General features: G+C 35.5%; 1 protein-coding gene across 2 annotated transcripts in view; it reads left to right on the forward strand.

Moving 5' to 3' along the window:
- The window catches only part of LGR4 (leucine rich repeat containing G protein-coupled receptor 4), a 72,220-nt gene extending 48,815 nt beyond the window's left edge, over positions 1–23,405 (forward strand). The window contains exons 7-18 of one of the 2 annotated variants that reach the window (XM_026664769.2): positions 59–127; positions 898–969; positions 1,068–1,139; positions 3,166–3,234; positions 4,355–4,426; positions 5,195–5,260; positions 8,200–8,271; positions 10,004–10,075; positions 11,697–11,822; positions 15,534–15,655; positions 17,726–17,806; positions 20,159–23,405. In XM_026664769.2, coding sequence (XP_026520554.1) covers positions 59–127; positions 898–969; positions 1,068–1,139; positions 3,166–3,234; positions 4,355–4,426; positions 5,195–5,260; positions 8,200–8,271; positions 10,004–10,075; positions 11,697–11,822; positions 15,534–15,655; positions 17,726–17,806; positions 20,159–21,435 — 2,170 coding nt within the window. In that variant the 3' untranslated portion in view covers positions 21,436–23,405. The remainder of the gene's footprint in view (positions 1–58; positions 128–897; positions 970–1,067; positions 1,140–3,165; positions 3,235–4,354; positions 4,427–5,194; positions 5,261–8,199; positions 8,272–10,003; positions 10,076–11,696; positions 11,823–15,533; positions 15,656–17,725; positions 17,807–20,158) is intronic. The other variant, XM_026664770.2, reaches the window with a different exon arrangement.
- Positions 23,406–24,476: the final 1,071 nt, after the last annotated feature.

Genomic DNA, 24,476 nt, shown 5'->3' on the forward strand with positions numbered 1-24,476 from the left:
ATTGTTCATTTCCCCCCCATAATATACTACATAATACCATTGTTTATGTTCTTTCAAGGGATTTAAATTATAACAGCATGGTGGAATTTCCAGAAGCAATTAAATTACTTCCAAGCATTAAAGAGTTGTGAGTATTACTATATAGTCTTTATTTTTTACAACAAAAAATATTTAGGTTCAGGAAGGTTACATTTTTCCTCTTGGTAAACTAAAATGAATTAAGTTTAAATGGGGGAAACATTACAAGATCAACTTAAAATAATAAATGGGTCTGTCATATTTGGTATTGTTAGTTGAGTGCAATATAGGTTATTTTTTTAATGAATTAACATGACTATTATAATTTTCATTTTCAAAGAGATTTTATTTCCTTATACCTTTTAAAATTTAGTTTTGAAATATATAATATTTTTACAATATAGTTATTTTCAACATGTTGTATGAGGTAAGTCTTCTCTATATCTCTTTTCAGGCCTTTCTTACCAAATTCTTCCAGTACGCCTTTAAAATTCAGATTATTTTTACATTGGTTTCTAGTGGTTCTAGACTGGCTTCCAATTGGTTTCATTCTGTTTGCTGAGAGGTTTGGTTAAAGATATTTCTGGACAGGTTCAGCTTGAGTTACCAGACTATAATATCTGTTGTGCATTTTTTCATGAAAGATACACTTGCGTTTCCTGGTGTAATTATTGAAATAACTTGGGGAAAGATTATTTTCCAGTACACAGAACTTGCATATAAAGAACTTTTGAAATTGTAGAGAAGCAGCTGTTTCTTCTTACAGAAAATTTGTTTTTAGTTTGTTTCCTTTTACACGTTTTGAAAAAAATTACTAAGATTTTATATATGATCCCCAAATACTAAACAATTAATCCAACAATTTCAATTTGTTTTTAGGGGATTTCACAGCAATTATATTTCCATGATCCCTGATAATGCATTTATAGGAAATCCACTTTTAAGAACAATGTAAGTTTTTAATTTAAAAAAATAAATTTTGGGGCTTAATGGATCAAAAAATAAATGTTTTAATGATAAAGGTTGCCTTTTCTCTCTCTCTCTTTCAGACATCTGTATGATAACCCTTTATCCTTTGTTGGGAACTCAGCCTTTCAAAACTTATCAGATTTACATTCTTTGTAAGTATTCTTGCAGTGAATTTAAAATGCATCTCCTTGCTGTTATAATTCTTTTTCAGACTATTTTTCTTTTTCGCTGTTCCCTTTGATATCAAAGTTTTAACTCCTTTCCCCCTTTTTCCCCTTATTACCACACTTTGCATTATTTGATCATTGAAAATGGCTTCTTCTTTGTCCCGCCCTTCTTCTTGCTCTTGAAGCTTTTCCTTTTCAGAGTTCAGGATCTCCATTTCAGAAAATTCAAATACGAAGCCAAAGGATCTTCCTCCCCTTTCTGCATCTTCTTTCTGTTTTTTAAGACTCATCTTCAATTCCTCCAGGAGTGATGGCATTTTAAACACTTTTGAACAACCACCCGATTGACTTTTAAGTAAAAACAGAAAAAGAAAGAAAAACCAATGCCAAAACCTTTTTTTTTTAAATCACCAAATGATCCTAGACTGTTCCTTCTTGTTTCTTTCCTTTACTTTTCCTTTCTGTGGGTTACTGTATCTTTTAATAAGATTTCAGTTACAATGTATCCTCGGGAGTCTTTTCAAAATTTCACTGTTAATCCTCTTTATTTTTCCAGGTGGCACTCCATTTTTCCATTATTCTAAGTCCCACCCTTTTGTCTCCACTCTTCTCCTTTTTAGGGCTTTAAAATGACCAAGAAAAAATCTTTATTCTCCTTTTGACACTTAGATTTCAGCTTAAGGTTGCCTATTAGTGTCAAAATAGATTAATATAAATTTCTTTCCATACCATTTGTAATTGTCAATATAAAGGTAAAAAGGGGTTTTTTAACCTCCTTTTCTCTCTCCTTCGCTGCTTAAAGATCTTCTTTCAGAAGTATCCTTCTAGGTACTTTTAGATTCAGGGTGCCTTGCTTAGATGTTCTCTGTTGTTTAGCCCGGTCTGTCCTGCTTTCCTCTTTGTCTTCCTCCTGCACAATCTTATCCAGTCGGGTTCTTCTTTGAGGTGGCCATTTCTGACCACCGCTGCAACCACCTTCGGGGAAGGGAGTTTAGATCAGCCAAGGAGGAGAGATGCGGCTCCCCTCCACTCAGCTAGCAATCTCCCGCCTCTTCACCACCTCTACGGGGTGGCTTCAGCCCCAAATCCAAAGGATCGGGGCACTCCGGCGAGCACAGATTGAAACCACGCACGATCGCGGATTTCCATCTGTCACCGAAGAGACCCAAACCAGAAGTCCATAATTATGTGTTAATTTTTCAATGGCAGTATTACTGACCATTGTTATTTATTACAAAAGTAGGGAGAAATATTTTTATTGTTTTTCTCTTCTATCCTTGCTCGGTGGAGGTGTTTAATCTGGCAAAATTGCACAGAAGCTGATCGGTTATATATATTTTGGTATGTTTGCTAAAGCTCATCTTAGTGGTTACACCCAACAGAAACAGAAGACTGCGAGGTTTAATTAAGCAAATGTTTGTGATTCTTACTTATGTTGAAATTTGATTACGTTTGTGTGTGAGATTTTTATTACTGCTCAAGTTAAATGCATCTTCATTTAATTCCAGAACTACTTCGATCTGTTACTTGAACCTTTAAAATAAAATGATCATTTTTAGAATTACTACATTTATTTTATAAGTTGTTGTCCATCCCATAAACATATAAATAGCTGATAAATGTGTATTTTTAATTTTAGTAACAGACTCATAAAACTTAGAATAAGATGTACTTAATAAAACGAATGGTTTAACAATTACATCATACATTCAGTTTCGCAATAGAGCTGGTTTCAAAATTGACTATGGTATCATCTGCAGGATATTAGTGCATTCCCAGAAATCCAAATTCTGGTGATCATAAATATTTCATATTTTCATCATTCATTATAGTTCAGTACAAACAAACTCCCATGGCTTTAATTTTGCAATAGTAAATGTTAGTGAGAAAGAAAAAGTCACCTCAGTATAAAATACTAGCAAAAATGTTAATGAAACCTTCTGTTCCTGTAGGGTTGATTTTTCTGTTGAACAGTATAGCTGTGATGTATTACATTACTGTTTTTCTTCAGAGTCATTCGTGGAGCCAACATGGTGCAATGGTTTCCTAATTTAACAGGAACGATCAATCTGGAGAGTCTGTAAGTATTTACTGTCAAACTTCAAAAACGAAGTAACTAGTAAAAGCAATCCATCAGCTATGGAGCTACATTTTATGGGTCTTATGAGACATGCCCTTTCTGCCATTGTGCCCACTTTGTAGAACATTCTGCCCCTCAAAATCAGTTCAGCTCCATCCCTTTTGATATCCCAGAAGACCCTCAAGACTTGATTATATTATCAGGCCTGGAGCTTCCACGGAATTGGAGACATGCTTAGATGGCTCCATTGCTTAGATGACTCTGTTGATGAGTTGGCTAATTTTATTCCCTCTTTACCTAGGCTTTGTATTTCTGTTGTTATAATATTTCCTGTCACTGTGATTTTTGTAATACATATAAAACTTTTATATGTGATTTTACCTGTTTGTTATGCACTGTCCGGGGTCACCTTCAGTGTGATGGGCAATTATATATATGATTTATTAAAATCATAGGCCAAAAAATTTGGAAGGCAAAGACATATTTATGGTGCCTATTTTTGCACACTGTATTTGGATTCAGTGAATAGAGATAAAACAAAGAAAAGCAAGTTTAATATATCTCTTAATATTGGATATTTATTGTAAAGCAGTTTTTCTTCTTGATTGTATTAGCACAAAAATGGGAGTCCAGAATTTCTAAGTATGCTAAAGGACTTGCCGGTATATGCTTTTCCAATTGTTTCTCATTAAAGGAAAACTAAATAACAACAGCAGGAACTTGATAATCATGGATAGCTTAGTATTATATCCAAATCGTTGACTCAGGATATTTTAAAGAAGAGTTCTTGTCCAACTTTAACTTAATGATGAGATGCATACAGTTAATACCTCAAAGCAAAAGTAACTGGAAAATCCATGAAAGAATAAGTGTACCAGACCTGTTCTTTGCTATCAGTAAGCCAGAAATGTTAGCTTACTGTTTGTTTTAATGGGACCCTTTTTTAAACCTATTGTACTAAATAGGCATATTATTATGAAGTGGCTTAAGTGGATACATCAGTACTTCTACGATACCTGGTTAAGCTAGGTTCACGTGATTTAAAGCATTCTAGAAAAGCTGCTACTTTTTAAAATTCTGTTTCTAGTGTTCTTACAGATACTGGTATTTTATTCAACAGAACTTTTACAGGAGCCAAAATAAGTAATATCCCCACTGGTCTATGCCAAGAGCAAAAGATACTTCGGACTTTGTAAGTAATCATTTCTGGTTCTAGTCTATTTTTATAAATAGGGAAAATAGTGTAAGGAAATCAATTTGATGTTGGTAAGTTTGGTAATAGTTTGCTTTTTGGGGTACAAAAAACACATCAAAACAAATTTGTGTATGTTTTATTTACTTATTAAGATTATGCTACCCATCTTGCCAAAGTCGATTCTAGGCAGCTTGCAAATTAGTTGACTACTTAAAAAACAAGCAAACCTTAATTAAAAGCCAAGTATGCTACACATTTTTATTATAGGGCTAACTTATGCATTGTAATTTATAGCAAGTCCTGTCCAAAAGACATTAGGTATGCTAGGAAACAGCAAATATCTAGTTAATGAATAGATGGTAACTTCTAATAAATTATTGTGGTTTATTTCTAACTTGATTAAAATTGTGAGGCTTACCATTGCTAAACAAAGAGAGCTTTTAAGAAAATAGCTAATCCTGTAATCGTTAATGCAGTACATCAATTTATTATTTACTTTATTCCCACAGAGAACACACTGTTATAAATACTTCTTTATTGCATTAATTTTATGTACTGCTGAATTTAAGTACTCTATTTCTGTTCTATCCTTTTGAATTAAGTTAAATGGAAATAATGTCTGTTTCTTAAGGAAAAAAACTAGGGAAAATTGTTATAGCAATATTATAAGAGAATGATTTGCTGACAAAGCTCAAGTAAAAACCAAACAATTTTATAACAATTAAGGTTGCCTTTTTCTTTCTTTTCCTTTTCCTATCTTTTAAGGGATTTGTCTTACAACAATATAAAAGAACTTCCACATTTTAAAGGTTGCAGTTCCCTAGAAGAAATGTAAGTAAAGAACACACTGGATCTAATTTGTTAGTGATTTCTGTTTTGTTTGGTTTCCATATTTCAATCAATCAGAGTAGAGCTTGAAGGGACCTTGGGGGTCTTCTAGTCAAACCCCATGCTCAAGCTGGAGAACCTATACCATTTCCAGACAAGTGACTGTCCAGTCTCTTAATATTTGTTTGGTTGAGACTCTGGTTTACCCATTATAATAAGATAACAAATATAGGTGCTTGACCAGACTGCCCCAAAGCAGCTTCTCCCTCACAGATCCAGTCCAGCTCCTGTGTACACTGAGGAGTTTGGGAAGAAGCATTAGAGATTTGGAAGTTTATCTGTGTCTTCAGGGTCATCTGAATAGTGCAAATGGATGTGGAGCTTTCTTGGAACGGTTGAAAGGACTATGTCGTAGACTGGAGATAGATGATGTCATATCCCTCCCCCTCTGTTCTGGGCCTCAATGACTCTCTAAAAGGATGCAGATGACCAGCTGTTTGCAAGGTATATAAATCCTTCCATTCCCCACCATCCAGTCAGATCTGAAGAAGCTTCTTGGATGAGAAGTGAAACATCTCCAAAGAAAGACAAGGAAGTCCAGTTGCCTTGAAAAAGCACCTTTGGGACAACCATGACCTGGATGACTGAGAATCTCCATAAATATTAGAGAGGATGCCTAGGGCAGGAAGAAGAACAGCCGAGTTTGACTCTAATCAGACAGCAGTAACAGGACATGTTGGAGCCAATCAGTGGGAATTTGAATGGCAAAAAGGTAGCCATTCTCATTGTGTTTGTTGAATGCTGCCCTGTGGTCCTTTCTAAATCAACTTGTTCCCTTTTAAGGAAAGATGATTGCCAAGAAGACCTGAAGATTGTCATAGCATATGATCAGTGAACTTTTCAGATTCAAAGAACATTAGACATCTAATTGGACAGTACAGAGTATAGAGTACAAAAGTACTGAGAAGAGCAACCAGGATGATTAGGGGACTGGAGACTAAAACATATGAAGAACGGTGACAGGAACTGGGCACGGCTAGTCTAGTGAAGAGAAGGACCAGGGGAGACATGATAGCAGTGTTCTAATATCTGAGGGGCTGCCACAGAGATGAAAGGGTCAAGCTATTTTCTAAAGCACCCAAAGGCCAGACGGAATAATGGATGGCAACTGAACAAGGAGAGATTTAACCTGGAAACAAGGAGAAACTTTCTGACAGTGAGAACAATCAACCAATGGAAAAGCTTGCCCTCGGAAGTTGTGGGAGCGTCATCACTTGAGACTTTCAAGAAGAGATTGGACTGCCATTCGTCAGAAATGATGTGGGATCTCCCGCTTGGGCCGATGGTTGGACTAGATGTTCTACAAGGTCCCTTCCAACTCTGGTTATCTGACAGTACCAATGGGGATCTGAAATCAGTCTGAGTCATAAGGAAATCCAATACAGTTCTACCATCTCTCATAGTTGATTAAGGCCTCTTGTGAAATGGCAGGAGAATGGATTCAAGCAGCAATCTATACTTTTTGGAGTGAGGGGATATTTCCATTATCTCTGGAATAAGCTGCTGTATACCCCCTGCTTAAGAAATCCTCTTTTGACCTGATTATTTTGAATAATTCTGGGCCAGATAACCCTTCTCGGAGGCATCTCCCACTTGGACTACAACCTGAGGCTGCCCTTGGAAAGGATTCAGAAGGTTCAGCTAGTACAAAGTATGGCCCATGCATTTTCGAGTATATCCATATATACTCAGAAAACATTCTGGTTTGAGTGTTGCACTGGTTGATTCAGGACCTGTAGTTCTCAGAACCAGTCTTTTTACTGTTATCTGCCTGTCCAGTCAGGTTGAATAGCATCAACACTGTCCAAGTCATGTCTATATGACAGTCCATTTGAAGTGGCATTTTTGGATTAATGCTCCCAAATTCTGGAATTGCTTCCTCACAGAGATTTAGTCTGTTCCTTTCCTTCTGGATAAAGGAGAGCAATTAAGATCTGGTAACAAGTAAGGGGAAAAGGTATACTATGATTGTTAATTTGAATCTTGGAATATATGTATTCGGAAGATTTATCAACCCAAATGTGACCACATTAATCAAGCAAATTGTTTTCTTTTTTCCACTTTTGTGTAATTCTGATGGTATATTTGATTTAGTTTGTGGATGGTTTATTTTTGAAGGATATTTCTTTATTATTAAGGTGAAGGGGGACTTAGTTTATAATTCACAGCAAGTGGTTGTGCTTAAACCTGTATTCTTCTTGTAGAAGATGATCTGTTGTAGTTAGTGTTGGAACCATACAATACTGTGAATTTAATTTCGGTTTCTTTCCTGTCTCTGTTAAATTTAATTCTTTCATTTTTAGCCTCTTTCTTTAGCTTCAGCAAGGTCTCAAAGATGTCCCTGAGTTGTAGAAGTATAGGATATTTTATATATTTCTTACTTATAGTTGTCATTATTCGCTTCATGTTCTTCTTTGTAGGAGGCTGTTCCCTTTGGAGAGTTACTTCCTCTGTCAGTTCCTAATATAGCACATTCTTTCTGTGATCTAATGATCGTTCATATTCTCTTAGGAGGTGAAGTATTAACCTTTCAGTGCTCCATTCTTAGTTTTTAGACAGTGCTACAAGCTTATACTGGATGCAAATGTATGCCAAGTTGTTTTCAGACAGGAACAGAAATTTGCCAAAAGCACTGCAGGTCATGACTCAGAATCATTTCCATTTAATTTTCAGTTATGTTATGAAAGCACCAGATAAAAGGATTTTATGTCTTGTTCCTCTCTCAAAGACATTCTTTTGGTTTTTCACACTATTTTATAAGCAATAATTAGTGTTAAGTGATAGGTTAAATGGGACTCTGTTTCACCAGAATATAATGAAGCATCAGATGTATAGCTTTTCTTGATGAAGATTTTCCTACATAACTAATTACTTCATTTCAGATATTTGCAGCATAATCAAATTGAGGAAATCAAAGAAGATACATTCCAGGGATTAACATCTTTGCATACTCTGTAAGTATACTTTCTCTTTACAAATGTCTTTAAGTTAAGAGAAGTTTGAAAGTGAATGGTTGTATTCAGTTTTGGAAGACAAACTGGTTATTCAAAACAAAACAAAAATCAGTAAAATATTTATTGGTTTCCTATCTCAGATTTGGGGTGGTAATCAATGATACCAATCAAAATTTATTACATAAACCCTACCCCTTTTCCTCCTTAATATGTTAAATATGTAAGTCTGTATGTACATTGGAATGAAGAAGAAAAAAGGTAGTAATATAAAAAATTTCATATTAGATATTGTCACCTGGATTTACCAATTTTTGTAAATAAGACAGAACACTAACAAATCCTTATTTAGAATCAGCCTAAATCCAAACCACTTCTCCTGACTATGTATTTAATCTGTCTAAATACAACATCTTTCTTACACATTTAGTTCATTTAAAAGTTTCACCAAATTGATAATAAGTAAACAAATAGGATATTGTGAAATGTTTTCTTGGACAAGTTGAATTCTAAAGATATATCTTGTGCAGCATATGAGTCCTGATGTTCCATGATTTGGTTTTCTGCAAAGTAAATCAAATACACATAAACCTATGTTGACTTCTGATGGGATTAGTAAATAATCATTTGTTCTTGACAAAGATTTAAATGAAACTGATTGTTAATGCATTTGAATTACATATTCCTTCACTTAGTGGCTACAGACAGTCCCAGCTTTTAGTGCAGGTTTATAGCAGAAGAGGGATGCGGTGGCTCAGTGGCTAAGATGCTGAGCTTGTCGATTAGAAAGATCGGCAGTTCGGCGGTTCGAATCCCTAGCACCGCATAATGGAGTGAGCTCCCATTACTTGTCCCAGCTTCTGCCAACCTAGCAGTTCAAAAGCATGTACAAATGCAAGTAGAAAAATAGGGATCACTTTGGTGGGAAGGTAACAGCGTTCCATGCGTCTTTCGTGTTTAGTCATGCTGGCCACTGACCACGGAGACGTCTTCCAACAGCAGTGCCTCTTTGGCTTCGTAACGGAGATGAGCACTGCCCCCTAGACTTGGAAATTACTAGCACGTATGTGTGAGGAGAACCTTATAGAACTGACGGTGATAGGCTTTAAGAAATTAATAATACACCCATACACACACACATTTGGTAATCAGCTCTTCAATATCAATTTCCATAAAGGAATGTAGGCTTGGATAATATGCAGATATTATAGGGAAATTGTTCCATTAAACCGATAGCATATAGCTTAACCCAATGATGGAAAGCAACTGATTAACTTTTTTTGTCATGCAAAAGTGAATTTAAATATAAAGATAAACCATTTTTAACATTTCATTCTGGTGTCCATAAAGGCATTTTCATGTATGGAATGTGTCCTTTTCTGGCAACAAAGCAGGTGTTCATGTCCCAGGTTTCAAGATGTAATTGCATTCTGATTTAGGTAAGCTGGTGCCCTAGAGAACAGAGAACAAACAGAATATTACAGTTTCATACTGTGTGGAGCTTAGACCTTTATGTCCCCAAACTGTAAAGCTTTCCATTGAATTAAGTGTTTTAAAAGAATTAGATAAAGAAATTTGTCAAGATGACATTGTAAAATACAGATAAACTCAGGTTATTTATCCGTTGGAAACTTAGTGTGACCTAAAACATAATGTAATCACTGAACTGCAAGCAATGACCATTTGAAAGTGTCAGTGTAAATCACTAACACAATAGTTCTTTTTAAAATTGCAGTGATCTCAGCAGAAACTTGATCCACCGGGTTAACAAGGAAGCATTTACTACACTTGGTGCTATTACCAACTTGTAAGTAGGACGTTTAGCATAGTGAACATTTCCAATCTTAAAATATTATAATTTCTTCTCAAAAAATTCTCTTCTACACAATGTATTAAAATCCTATTGCACTTTAATGAAAAGGCCTGTGGAAATCTAGATTCATTGATTTTCTCCCAAATTCCTGTTTCCTCGTGCAAAAGGAATCTTGGATCTCTTGGCTCCTTTCAATACCATTGACCATGGTATCTTTCTGGACAGGCTGTGGGGAATATTAGAGAGAGGCACTGTTTTCAGTGTTTTTTCTCCTTTCTCCACAACTAGTTGCAGTTGGTGTTGGAGGTGGAAGGAGAGGTCCAGGCCTAGGCATTTACAGTGTGGGATATCTCAGAGATCATTGGGTGAGGTTATCTGATGGCAACAGGTGTGCTATCATCAATACACTGATGATACACATTTGTACATCTCCATCCCTGTCCAGGAATAGGATGCCTTGTTCCCCAGTGCTAGATTCTGTAAAGGTCTGGGTGGTAAGAAATATGTTAAGTACCAATTGAACCCATTCCTGAACCAGAAGATCTTGCTCACAGTGATTTGTCACTTCCCAGTTGGACTATTGCAACAAGCTTTACATAGGGCTTCCAGTTACAACACGGCAGCCAAAATGCAGCAGCTTGTGCAGAATTGGGCACCTCTTAGTTTGCCATGTTACACAATTGCTGTTCAACCTGCATTGGCTCCCACTTCCTTTCCAGGTGCAATTCAAGGTGCTAGTTATCAGCTTTACAGCTCTACATGGCACAGGCCAGGTTATTACAGAATCATCTTTCCTTGAAGTTATCTGCCCATTTCAGATACAGTGTGCATGCTCCTGTTCCGTCCCCCCCTAAAATGTTGTCATCTCCTGGGACTTAGGAAGTATGCTTTTTCAGTAGGTTCCCCCAGAGAATTCCCAAAGCTATCCAGCATATGTGTGGATCTGCATATGGGACAAGTTATAAGATTTCTAATAGAGAATTTTAATGAAGTTCTTTCTAATGGAAAATTTTAATTAGCTCATACACAATAGATTTTTCTAATTTCTCTAAATTATCTATGTCATATCCTCTTACAGTCTTTCATACTCCTTCCATCCCCACTTAATGACTACTGGCCAGTCATTAGCTGCCAGCTCCATGGGACAGTTATACTTTGTCAAGGTGGCAAAAGCTGCTGTGTTGTCAGAAATGACAACCCTTGTAAGCATGGGAAAGCAAAAGAGACTGGTAAATATCATCTGGCTTTGCTTGTTGAATAAGATGCTTGCCAGACAAAATATATGTATTAGTTTTAATGGCAACAGGAAATCTAAAGTCAGTAAAAGAGGTCAGGTCCCAATTCATTCTTAGCCATGAAACTCATTAGGTAATCTTGTACTAGCCTTCATCTCTCAACTAAGGTTTGTTGTTTTGCTTTTGTTAAGCATATGCCTCTGTAATTTTTGGAGGGCTACAAACAGTATAAACAAACAAAAAAAAAATAGATTGCAGCTTTTTAGTAGAACCTTCTTATTGTAGAATTACTTGCTATTTCTTCTTGTTTTTGTTTTGCAAATTCAAGTATTCAGTATTTTTGCTTCCCCTCATACTTTTTTTTCTCACCATCCCTTTAGTGACTTAAGCTTCAATATGTTGACTTCATTTCCAACTGGAGGTCTGAGTAAATTAAAGCAACTTAAGCTGATAGGCAATATTGAACTGAAAGAAACATTAACACCAAAGGACTTCACGAAACTCAGGTAAGTCAATAATAAGTTCGTACTCTCATATTTTAACTATACAGCTGTTCTGTTCAGATTACACTTGCTTTCCCCCAAAATGTGACAATTCAGTTAAGAAAACCTTGTATCTTAGCAAGCACTCTTCTTACATTTTTCATGTGCAGAAGAAAGGTACATGAGCAAATAAATTGACCTGCCACCCTGGAAACTGTGATTGATCATAGATTTAACAATATGGGGACCACTTATGCTTCCCAGCAACTTTCTGGGACTCCTATAGCATCCTAAAATCATGCTGTTGAAAATAGGAAGTAAAAAATGGACAAATTTGGATAGCATAGATTTTGGCTAAAAAAAAATAAGTGAAAAAAAAATAAGGTGATGGGTGGAAATGCAAGCCACCTAGGAGATATAATGCTCTGCTTTCCTGATTAGTCTGTGTTGTGTCCTCTTAATTGTGTTGTGTCCTCTTAAAGTCTTTCATGCTCCTTTCATCCCCATTTAATTACTGCTGTATTTGGCTGACTGGCTGCATGGGACAGTTGTACTTGTTGGCAATAGCTGCTGTATAGTCATACTCTAAACTGGATTCTGGCTGCTAAATAGATAGTCACACCTAACATTGTAATGTACTGGTATCAGGATACTGTAGTAAGTAGACCTGCATATTGACTTTGATACAGTTAAGCTTTTGTTCTATGTGTTCATCATAAAAAAAATAGGGAAACAAGTACATTTCCCATCTGTTATGTAGACTAGGAATGTATAGTTCAGTACAATGTCTGGGTGTAAGAGATCCCAATTGTTAGGATTCTTCAGCTTTCAATCAGATGTTCATTATTTTAGAGCAGCAAGTAATATATTTTTAATCATGCTTTAATTAATCTTTTCCTTATCTTTTCCCCGCTCATTTCTTACCCAGGGTAAGGAAGACTAGTAGATCACTGTAAATCTTTTAACACTGACATTGTCAGCCTAATAACTGGATGAAATGAGTTTGTCCAGAGTATTATACTCTTGAAAGAGCAATAACATCCATTGTTTATTCTCCGTCTACAATGGCAAGAAAATAGTATGACAAGTATACACAAGTATAGTATATCAAATATATAAAACATTCTCAGAAGTCAACTTGAATTGAGTTATTTCCTCGATTAAGGCTAGTTTAGAAGAAATAAAGGGCAGTTGTCTGTTGTTTGTTAATAACTTTTATCAGCCCTCCAAGGTACACAAAACCCAGAAACACAACTTAAAACACACAACAACTTATTATAAGGTTATAGTAACAGAATCTTGCGAGTCTGAATGTGCTTCCCCCTTTTCTCTTTTTATATCTCCAGGAGATCTAGGGAGGATCATGTCTGAAACGCTTTCTCAAATTACATTTCTGACCCAGGTTTAGATTTCCTTTATCTGACTGCTGTCTTGGTTGTGACTTTTCTTCCTGTTCCTTCTTTTCCTTACACATCTCCTATGGAAACCTCATTTTGGATAAGTCCAGCAGACCAGATGTATTCTTGCTACTTGAAAGTTGGCTTCATTCAGAAAGCAAGAGAAGCTAATCTAGTGTCCTATTTCTGTTAGCAGTGATAACTTCTTACTGTTCTAACGGTGGTGTTTTTTATTTGTTGTATATTTAAGGTTAATTGGAGTTATTAGTTTTTTCATAACCAAAATCTATGTGACAGAATATAATTAAAAATAATATACACTATGGATCTGACCTGTTCTGAATGCAGAAATGTTTCTGGCATTCCTTGAATTAGTTAAGAGAGAGGCACAGTGCAGGAAATCCAGACTGCAGCATTTCACATAGAATTTCATGTAACCTGAGAGAACAATAAGGATGACAGGTGTGGGCTTAGTGCTGTGCTTTCCTGGGAATTCACTTACGCAAGGGTGTTACTCTCCAGCCAACTTGATGAATGTTCATTTCAATATGCACAGGTAACAACATGATTTCACAAAACATCTTGCTTCCCTAAAAATAACAACACTATAACATAATGTTGGATTACACTCAGGTGAATTTTTCTTAATTTTCAACTTGTATAAAATTTAAACTATATCCTTTTTGTCTAAATAAAGTCAAGCTTTAGAAAATGTCAACACTGATTTTAATTACAAGGTTTTCTTAGAACATATTTTTGAAAAATCGGTTTCAAAAAAACGCTGCTGGTTAAAGAGGTGAGGGGAGAAAAGCTTGTCAGTTCTCCCTTTGAATACCAAATGGGACCTGAATGAGACCCACTTCATAAATTATCTGATCTGGAATGAAAAGTTAGTACGTGTGACAGACACCTGGTTGGGTGAGCTGGACTGTATCATTTAATCTCAGTTATTCTTACCTGGTTTCTGTGATCTGAAGCAGAGCTATGAAGCAGGCCTCAGGGAGGGAAGAGTTCCCATCATTGTAAAGGATTCCCATTCCATTCTCATGACAAAGCCAAAAATGATACAGGCTAGGGGTTCTGAGTGTGTGTACCTAGAGCAAAGTGAGCAAATTAAGACAGGAATCCTGATGGAATACTAGATACCCTGCTGCTCAGGAACTTTCCTAATTGAACTAATAGTGCTAGTCTTAGAGATAGTGTTGAGTCTTAGCTTAGTACTTGGGATTTTCAACCTCCTGAATGCAGTTTAGTTCATGGTAATTGTGATTTTCTTTAGCCTATTTTAGGTAATACCTACTTCCACTTCTCTGTCAGGGAACACTTTGGACTAGATGTTCTGCACTGAGGAAGGTATTCCGTGAGTGGAATAACCTGTAGCTACTCCCTTGTCATGAAACCTTTTATCATGGATTGATCAGTTAATAGAGGTGCATCAGTAATGGCTTTTGGATCCTGTGACTTCCAGAATTTGCTTGTTATTCCATCTTTCAGTTGAGACCTTTGGTATGGCAGACTGGAATGACCAACTAAAGCTATTAAATAATTGATTCCTAAACATGCTTTGACTCTTCACTGAAACAAGTTGATCTCCTTGGTTTAGTGACAAATTGGGTGATGAAGCAGTCTTGCCTCTGGCTAGACTGTCAGTGCAGAAAACTAATTTGACCATATTATGTTTGAGAAGGCCTATACCAGGGAGAAAAGCTATTCCTTTGCTGCTACTGAATTGTGGAAAATCACCCAAGGAAGCTCTTCTGCTAATATGGATGCTGATATAACTCCAGAAAGTTCTGGGAAGGTCTGTTAGAGTCTGTGATGGCAAACCAGGAAAGCCTTGTGTTTTTGTTTTTTGTTTTCTCTGAGAAAGTTATTCAGATCTGCCAGCAGTTTGGCAATATGACTAATGGAGGCACGAGGTCAGGATTGTCTCTGGGTATGATAGCGTGATTGTGAACAGCCCCTATTTTTATCAGTAATGGATTTACCAACTACATCTCTTTCTAGAAATTTCTGGCCCAGCCAGTATTACCACCAATGACCACTTTCCTTATAAGTTACTATAATATACTGTAAATGGGGATGTCCTCAAAGTAACCTTAGGAAATGCAGCAGTTTTAGAATGGGGCAGCTAATTCTTGGTCAGATATTATATAGAAAGTTATGCTTTTTTATTGTGGGCTTATAATTATGATGTCTTCATTATTTTATTTTATTTATTATTACATTATTGTTGTAACTTTATTGCTATGTTCCACAATTAAATTGTACCAAAATACAAATACATTAAGTAAACTAAATAAACTTTCCCCCCCTATTATTCTCTTCAAACTTTCAGATCTCTCTCTGTTCCTTATGCCTACCAATGTTGTCCTTTCTGGGGTTGTGACTCTTATTTGAATTCTAATCCTGAAGATCCCAGCCTCCAAAATCAGAGTCGAGAAATCATAAATGATCAAAGTGAGTGCTCTGATACAATCATAATATATGCAGATTATTTAAAATTTAAAAGGATTCAATGGTGTCAATACAGTATGTGTGAATGAATTTAGATGTTAACTATGTTTATACTTTGAACAGGCATGTAGAATATTTTGTTTCTATAGTATATCATTTCATGATTGAGATCAGCTGTGGCTATGTAATCCATATGTTCGCTTGCCATGATTTGAGTATAGACGTGTATAATATTTCTGGTCAAAAAATTCCAAAGCAATGGCATATTAGGACCTGGTCCAAATCATTTTTATTACATGGAATAATTTAATTATATATTTGAAGAAGGATAACTGCGTAACAATATGCTTGTGCTTGAATATATTTCCATGTAAATGCGATTCCCCTGAAAAGCTGCCCTATTTAAAAGAATTTCTAAAACTTATCTTTGCTGGATTGTTTATTACCTAGTGTTTATTCATTTGGAACTTTAAAAAAGTGGTGTGGGTCTCCACAAAGTGTTTGCCATGCAGGCATACCATATGCAAAATGGTAAAAAGTTATCTGTAATAATTCAAAAACTAATAATAATAAATTTATTAATGAATTAATAAGCTAAAATAATTCTTTATTTTCCTCAAAGTATAAACAGTTCACAGAAATGGTACATCTGATTAGATGTGGCTGGCATTTATAGGAACATCCATAAAGGTCTTTGTCTCATAAGAATAAGATCTGGGGTTTTTATCTATTTGTTCTAGAAACATGAATATATGTTTTAAATTGATAATGATTTATGAATAATCCATTGCAAATTCAAGAGTTGTATTATAATATATTTTTATCAAATCAGGGAAAGCACATGTATGTGTACACCTTTTCTCTTTGTGTTCATGAATTTTGAGAAATATCAGATGGTACTGCATAGTGTCCATAAAGAGGCAATGTAGGCAGTGACTGAAAAAAAATGAGATTGAACAGCAGTGAGAATTTACCAGCCCCTATGTCATAAAATTGTATTGGAAATGGCATATTTGAGTATTAAAAAATCACAATTAAAAGGAAAAGAATGCATAGCTATTAGAGCTCTAAATACAATTCACAAAATGAAAATAAAAACTTGATAACTCAAAAGAATGATTTATATAGAGACAAAAATATCAATACTTTTAAGATATAGGGAGAAAGGACAGATTTGAGTTAAGCAATATTCCAGAAAACATGGATAATAAATAATACTGAATCACAGAAAAAATACTTTCAGATTAAAAATTGTTCATCTATCTGTGCTGGCTTCATGAATTGGGATAGAAAATGAAGACTTCCCATTTTTCTATCCCAATCATGGCTAGAGGCTTTTATCATAAATTGAGACTTCTAATGACACATTATGTCCTTGAAATTCAGGATATAATTATTTATCTTATGTTGTGTTGTAATTTACTATATCCCAGCTTTTCCCAACTTGGCTTCCTCCAAACATGTATGGCAGGAACCTATGTTTTCAACAGAGCAGGGGGCATAGGTTTTAGCACCCATCACATTAATTTTTTAAAGAATATTTGTATAATCTAAAGGATTCAAACAGATTCTTGTAAATAAATAATATGCTGAAGCTTGATACTACATTTTACTGGATGTTACCTTCTCATTTAATAATTGTTTACCTTTTTACACATTTTTAATGAAGTCTTGATGGGTGTTTATGACAATGTCCCTGAGGAATCTGTTGCTTACCCCTGTTCTAAGTAATTCTAATTTAATGTACAGAAGCTGTTTGGTGTAGTGGTCAAAACACAGGTCAAGAAGCTAGGACACCATGCATTCTTTGTGCCTTTGGCGCAAGCCAGTTTGATGACCCTGGGGCCAGTCTCTCTTCCCCCACCCCCCAGTCCTGGGAAGAAAGCAATAGCAATTCACTTCCAAAAATGTTGCCCAGAAAACTGCAGGGATTTGTCCAGGCAGTCACTCAGAGTCAAGGTTGACTTGATGAGAAGAAAGTTTAGTTTCCTGAGTTGTATTTTTTAAAAATAGAATATATGAAGCAAGAATTTAATATTTCTGTAAGTCTGTTTTTTGGTCCTTTTAATCTAGGTGCACCAGATGTAGATGACTTAAGCAGCGCTGAAGTGAAAGAATCAGGTCAAACAGTAATCCACTGTACTCCCACAACAGGTACATATTCTGTTTCCATTTCCTCTTCTATTTCAGATATATTTATCTCACATGATAGATGTTTGCATGTATATAATTAATTGTGTGATAAAGGATACAGGTAGTTTTTTTTGGCTGTCCACTTTTTGTCAGATGACATTTTGCCTGCTCTTCAACATGAATAAAGGATGTGTAGTAGAGGAGGCATCTACAGCATACAGCATCTGCTTAAACGTTCTCTCAGAGACCTTTTACTTCTTAAAGCAATCTGTTCCACTGCCTGACACTGTTAATAACTAATGTTTTTTCAAAGTCTGCCTTCTTTTCAGTTTGCATCTGTGGCTACTTCTCATGCCTTCTGCATGACATCATGAGATGTTTGCAGACTGTGTTTTAATTTTCTCTTTTGCAACCTAAGCTTATTCAATATATTCAGTTATTCTGATAGAATTTAATTTTCTGACTCTGATTTATTAATGACTTTACTAAAATATAGCACATAGAACATGGCCTTAATGCTCAAGGATATAATAGGATAGAGTAATTAATATCTTCTGATGCAGACACTGTAAGTTTATGCAGTATAAAATTGATTTTGTAAGTAGCTGCATCACATACAGCTTTTGATGAGCTAAAATAACTGGGTCCTTTTTACATCTTTGGACTATATCTCTTCTGTATATATTGTTTTGATTCCTATATATGCAAGGCCTTATAGGTTTTATATATTTGGGTTTCCCCCCCTTGTTTGTGTTTTTATCTGTTAGCTGTCCAGAATTGCTATAGCAAGTTGGGTAGCCAAATAATTGTAAATAAATAGAGGAATATTATCCAGCCTACATTTTATTTCTTTTAACAGCAAAATGAGGAGCTTCTTGCATATTATGCTGAATTGGTTTTCCTTCATTTATCATGCTATTTTGAAAAAAAAGATAAGGCTTTTTCACTGGATTGACTAGTTATTGATAAATATCTTGACTATTAATAAAAAGCATTTTTTCTCTAACTGATCCTTAATAAACTGCTTTGCCCTTATTAACATACAGCTGTTTAATCTTAATTTCCCATACACTCATCCTTCTACTCTCCTCAAAGATAACATATCTGTGTCCTAGCATTCTCTCAGAATTCAGACTGATAAACTGAATTCTCAAAAAGTGCAGACCAAGGCTTTGAAATAAGAAATGCAAGCTTCTTCAGCATCCCTAGAAATATGCTATATGCATCTGCTATAAGACCACTTTATACTGATATTTTCCTATTTATTGTGGACCAAAAATAATGTCCTTTCTCATTCTTCTTCTAGCATAATCTCTCCTTATTTTCTAATGAGGCAATAGTACAGGCACATACTGCAAGTTCTGCATTATCCAGTTGCTCCCAGGGAGTAATGTCATCCTGTGCCCTGGGGTTTCCGCTTAATGTTTTATATCCTTACCATGCTTAGATGTGCTATTGGTCAGAAGGTTTGGAAGCAGATGCAAAATAAATTTTGTAGTAGAAGTATGAATAAGTGAAGTATCATCCCATTTTCTTCCTAGTTTTACTAAGTGGAAGAGTAGAACTAGAGAGTTATGAAGAATTGACAAGCAGCTTCTTTTCTAATTTTCCAAACAAAGATTGTTTGCAAATCTAACCTGTAGCAGAGTCATCCCAGATGTAGGGAGCTCAGAGCTCCTAGTATTCATTCCTCTTTTTCCTTTTCTGAAAATACTAATTGCATCAGTACTTCTATTTTACACATATTCAATTCTGAATTTATAAACCGCTCAGTCAAGGCTTCTTTAAACAGGGCACAAAAGCCACAGCTTCTGCCAATGCAGTCATAATACACATAATACATAATATCAGAAATACTGAGTATAACTATGGTTAAAATACACACACACACACACACACCCATAGCAGAAGCTCTGCAACATGAATTTCTTCAGTATGCCACAGAGTTTCCTGGCATCTGTGGGCCTAGAGATACTTGGGAGATGTCCTGTCTAGCATTCTTATTATTTATATCTTCAACTAGGCCAACAAAAAATACAACTCTAGATCATTGGGAAATTCCCCAAGTGTCATCTGGAAATTGGATCCAATCAAGCACCTATTTGTATAAATAAATACAAGTCAGTTGATTAAGTGAAGCTTAATTGAACTTTGATCTATTTCACATAGGTTATGAAATGGCTTCTCAAGTGTTACTTCATTTTGATTATTATTTCAAGAATATTTTCTTACCCTATTGCTCTGCCTAACCCATTAATTTAACCTTGAATGTAAATGTTCTTATGTTGTTTTCAGAAAAAAAACTTGTTTGTTATATAATATGCTGCAACTAGCAATCTTTTTTTCTTAGCATATTTTTCCCCACTGTTTTAGGTGCTTTCAAGCCATGCGAATACCTACTGGGAAGCTGGATGATTCGTCTTACAGTCTGGTTTATTTTTTTGGTGGCCTTAGTCTTCAACATGCTTGTCATCTTAAGTATATTTGTTTCTTCTACTTCACTTCCTTCGATCAAATTGTTCATTGGCTTGATCTCTATCTCTAATTTACTGATGGGGATCTACACCGGTATATTAACTTTCCTGGATGCAGTTTCCTGGGGACGATTTGCTGAATTTGGTATTTGGTGGGAGACTGGCAATGGATGTAAAGTGGCTCGGTTTCTGGCTATATTCTCTTCAGAAGGGGCAATTTTTTTCCTTTTGTTGGCTACTATTGAACGGAGCTTGTCTGCCAAGGAAATCATTAAAAAGGGTAAAAGCAGCCATCAAAACCAATTTCGAATTGCAGCCGTGTTTGCATTCTTGTGTACATTGATAGCAGCATGCTTGCCAGTCTTCCATAAAGGAGAATATTCTGGGTCACCCCTTTGCTTACCCTTTCCTACTGGAGAAGCCCCTTCTTTGGGCTTCACAGTTACCCTCGTGCTCCTTAACTCATTAGCCTTTTTGCTAATGGCTGTTATTTATACAAAACTTTACTGCAAGCTAGAAAAGGAAGATCTCTCCAAGAACAATCAAGCTAGCATGATTAAACATGTTGCTTGGCTTATCTTCACCAACTGCATATTTTTTTGTCCTGTTGCATTTTTCTCTTTTGCTCCACTCATCACTGCAATTGCCATCAGCCCTGAAATTATGAAGTCTGTCACTCTGATATTTTTCCCACTGCCCGCTTGTTTGAACCCGGTTTTATATGTGTTCTTCAACCCCAAATTCAAAGAAGACTGGAAGTTACTGAGATGGCACATCACCAAGAGGAATGGGACCGGAACAGTTGCTGTCAATACACAAACTGGCTGTAGGACTCAGGATTTCTACTATGACTGCAGCATGTACACCCATCTTCAGGGTAGCTTAACCATGTGCGAATGTTGTGAGTCACTCCTTATATCCAAGCCTGCACCATGTAAACATTTAGTAAAATCTCACAGTTGTCCTGCTCTGACTGTAGTGCCTTGCCAAAGGCCTGATGGGTGTTGGTCAGATTGTGGTACACAGTCTGCTCATTCTGATTACGCTGATGAAGAGGACTCATTTGTATCAGATAGTTCAGATCAGGTGCAGGCCTGTGGACGTGCTTGCTTTTATCAGAGCAGAGGCTTTCCGTTAGTTCGTTATGCCTACAACACCCCGAGGATTAAAGACTGAAAGGCTTTATTGCAAGCAATCCATATGCTAAAAAGGAGGAAGCATGATGCTTCATATAGACCATACCTGTTTCATTCTTTCATCTGAAAGCACTTTTATTAATCATTGTATGATATTAATTATAAATAAGGGATGTATGCCTAAGTACTATATAGTTTAAATAAGAGCTGTTGCTCCTTCTGTAAATAATTAGAAAACCAAAATTTGTAATCCATTTTAAAAAACTTTTTCCCAAGCAACTATATATTTGAATCTTATTGCCATGTTATGCAATTTTAATTTCATTTTTTGTTGTGATATTGATCCTGATAACTTTTATAAATAAGCACAAACAACAGAATATTATAGGTGTTTTGTTTTTTTTAGCTGTGCAGGGGGGGCTGTTGCTAACTTTTGTATAGCATTTTTGACTGAATCTCAGGACAATTTACTGCAGGGCCAAAAGATGGGAATATTTTTCCCATATGCAACTGTGAGATAAATACAGGCAAAACATTTTTTCTTCAGTCAAATTATGGATTAATTTGTCTATAGTTAAAACTATTTATTTCAGCCAAATACTTATCACCCCTATAATATATTCTGAGTAGTTCAGCATAGTAATTTTTATTTTGAGAGTACTGCTTGAAAACAATTTGAAACTGATCTTTAGCATACTTAAATGACATCAAACTCAGGTTTGCTGCACTAATATTTAACCTCTGATGAAAATATATACTATTAGAACATTCCTACAGTCTAGATTCACTTTGGAGTTCTGCCATAATAGTTGTTTCCTGCCTCTAAAATGGGTATGTTCTTATCTACATACATTGGAAAATGGACATATGGTGAGTATTCTAATGCCAGTTCAAACAATTTTCACAAAGGCAACATAATACTTCGTCATCCTATAATCTTAAATGTGCATGTTGGGTTATATATGTTATTTTGACAGCAAAAAAATTAACTCTACTTTGTGTAGATGAAAATCTTTTTAAAGTGTCATTTTCAGTGAAGCTACAGCACATACTGCAATCTTCCCCAACCTGGTGCTCTCCAGATGTAGATTAATAATAGGGAATCCTATACATCTGGAAGGTACACAGCAAAGTCTGAGGTAGAATATATTAACAGAATAGGTTTTATTAGGAGTAAAAGCGGTGGTGGCACAGTGGTTAGAATGCAGTACTGCAGGCAATTTCTACTGGCCTGCCTGCAATTTGGCAGTTTGAATCTCACTAGGCTCAAGGTTGACTCAGTCTTCTATCTTTCCGAGATCGGTAAAATGAGGACCCAGATTGTTGGGGGCAATATGCTGACTCTGTAAAACTGTTTAGAGAGGACTGTTGCTAAAAGAGGCTCAGATGTTCCTAATGTAGAGACAGAACAATGTAAAGTACCTATACTTGGGGTTTTCTATTTTATTGTTATATTACAGTAATGTGAAACCAGGCTGACTTTTCTTAAAAGGGCAATCAAGGAGATACACAGATCATTGCATTTTAGAATTAACCTTTTTCTCTAGTTATCAATACATATAAGCTACATCTTTTTTGAACAAAACATTAAATGAGAGCAATTCAACTGCCAAATCAGAAATTCTGGCACATATTTTTATTAAATAACATTAGAATTGCAGTTAGAAAAATTAAACTGTACAAAGTGTGCATAAAAAGAATTTTTCTTGGTTTGTAAATTATTTGATAGAACACTTGATGGGAAATGTGGCTTCAGTACCTTTTGTTAATTAAAGCTACCTCCTGAAATATAGAAGCTGCCAGTAGCAGAATGTTTAAATTGTGGTTTATATATTTTTTCCATTGTAAATAAATTTCAGTTGTATATTGTTACTATAATAAAAGCCAGAAGCTTTGTGTACCAAAATTACTTAACTTGTAAAAAATATAAGCTATTATCATTCTTGTATACTATAATTTTGTAAGCCTAAATTGTTCCTAGTAAAATCATAGAAAACTGAAAACAAGAAAGTATTCTGATATGTTCTGTTATACTTAAGTCTCTTAGATATTTAACCTAATGTTACAGGCCAGTGCCATGTAACTTTACATATAGTATTACATGCAACGTTGTAGTCATGAACATTCACCAGGTCACTGTCATCAGATCAACACTTTTATTCTTCTTGCACATTCATAGATTTATTGCCCTGTTGGGTTCCCCAAACAGAACTCCTACCACAGTTGTTTATAATCCTGCTGTTAACACAATAAGATATACGTTATTAATTGTAACTTTACTTCCATGATAAGATTAAATCCAAAATAATCCATCAGGAATAGTGACCTATATATGTTATTTCATGGGACAGGGTCAAAAAAGTCTAAACTGTCTTACACTGATTTATGACTCATTTCTTTGTACAGTACTGTTCCAGTATTTGTTGAATTTCAGGGTGAAGCAGAAATTTCTGAGGCATGATTGCTTTCTTTGCACAGAGACTGGATGTACAGTATATGGCTGAATATAACAAAGTTTTAAGAGTTAGCTTTTAGCCATGGAGGAAGATTTCTCCTTCCTGATCTGATACACTCCCTCCTTGAAATGTTTGGTCGATTTTGACGTCCTTGAAATGATTAGTGAAATCCTGAATCAAGCTAGAAATATAAATAATTCTCGAGGAATTAAGAATCTCTCAAGACTCAAAACATCTCAGTATCTCCAAGTCCCAACATATCAAAATATTTCAGTTCCAAAAGTAAAATACTGAAAATGCATTTTGATTGCTTTTTAAAATGTTTTAAATTCTAAGTCCATTAATTCAAAATGAAACCAGTTAACAAGCTCCCAACCATAATGTGGCAATTTTGGTATTTGGACTGTTGCCCTGAGGTTCATGAACTACCAGATCCACCTAACTGGGTGTGCCCACATCTGGGGCATGATATGTCAACACTGTCAGTTGGTATTACTATCTTTCTGCCTTCCCAATCAATGCAGCAGTTGGCAAGAAAGTCTAGAAAAGTATGAACAACAGCACTCTGGACTCAAAGGGCAGAGGGGTCATCCAGTAAGCCATAAATCAAAGTGTGGTTCATCCA

Source organism: Notechis scutatus, chromosome 1, assembly GCF_049901735.1.
Source record: "Notechis scutatus isolate UNSWTSFEM ecotype Mainland chromosome 1, rNotScu1.2, whole genome shotgun sequence".
NCBI classification, from domain to species: Eukaryota; Metazoa; Chordata; class Lepidosauria; order Squamata; family Elapidae; genus Notechis; species Notechis scutatus.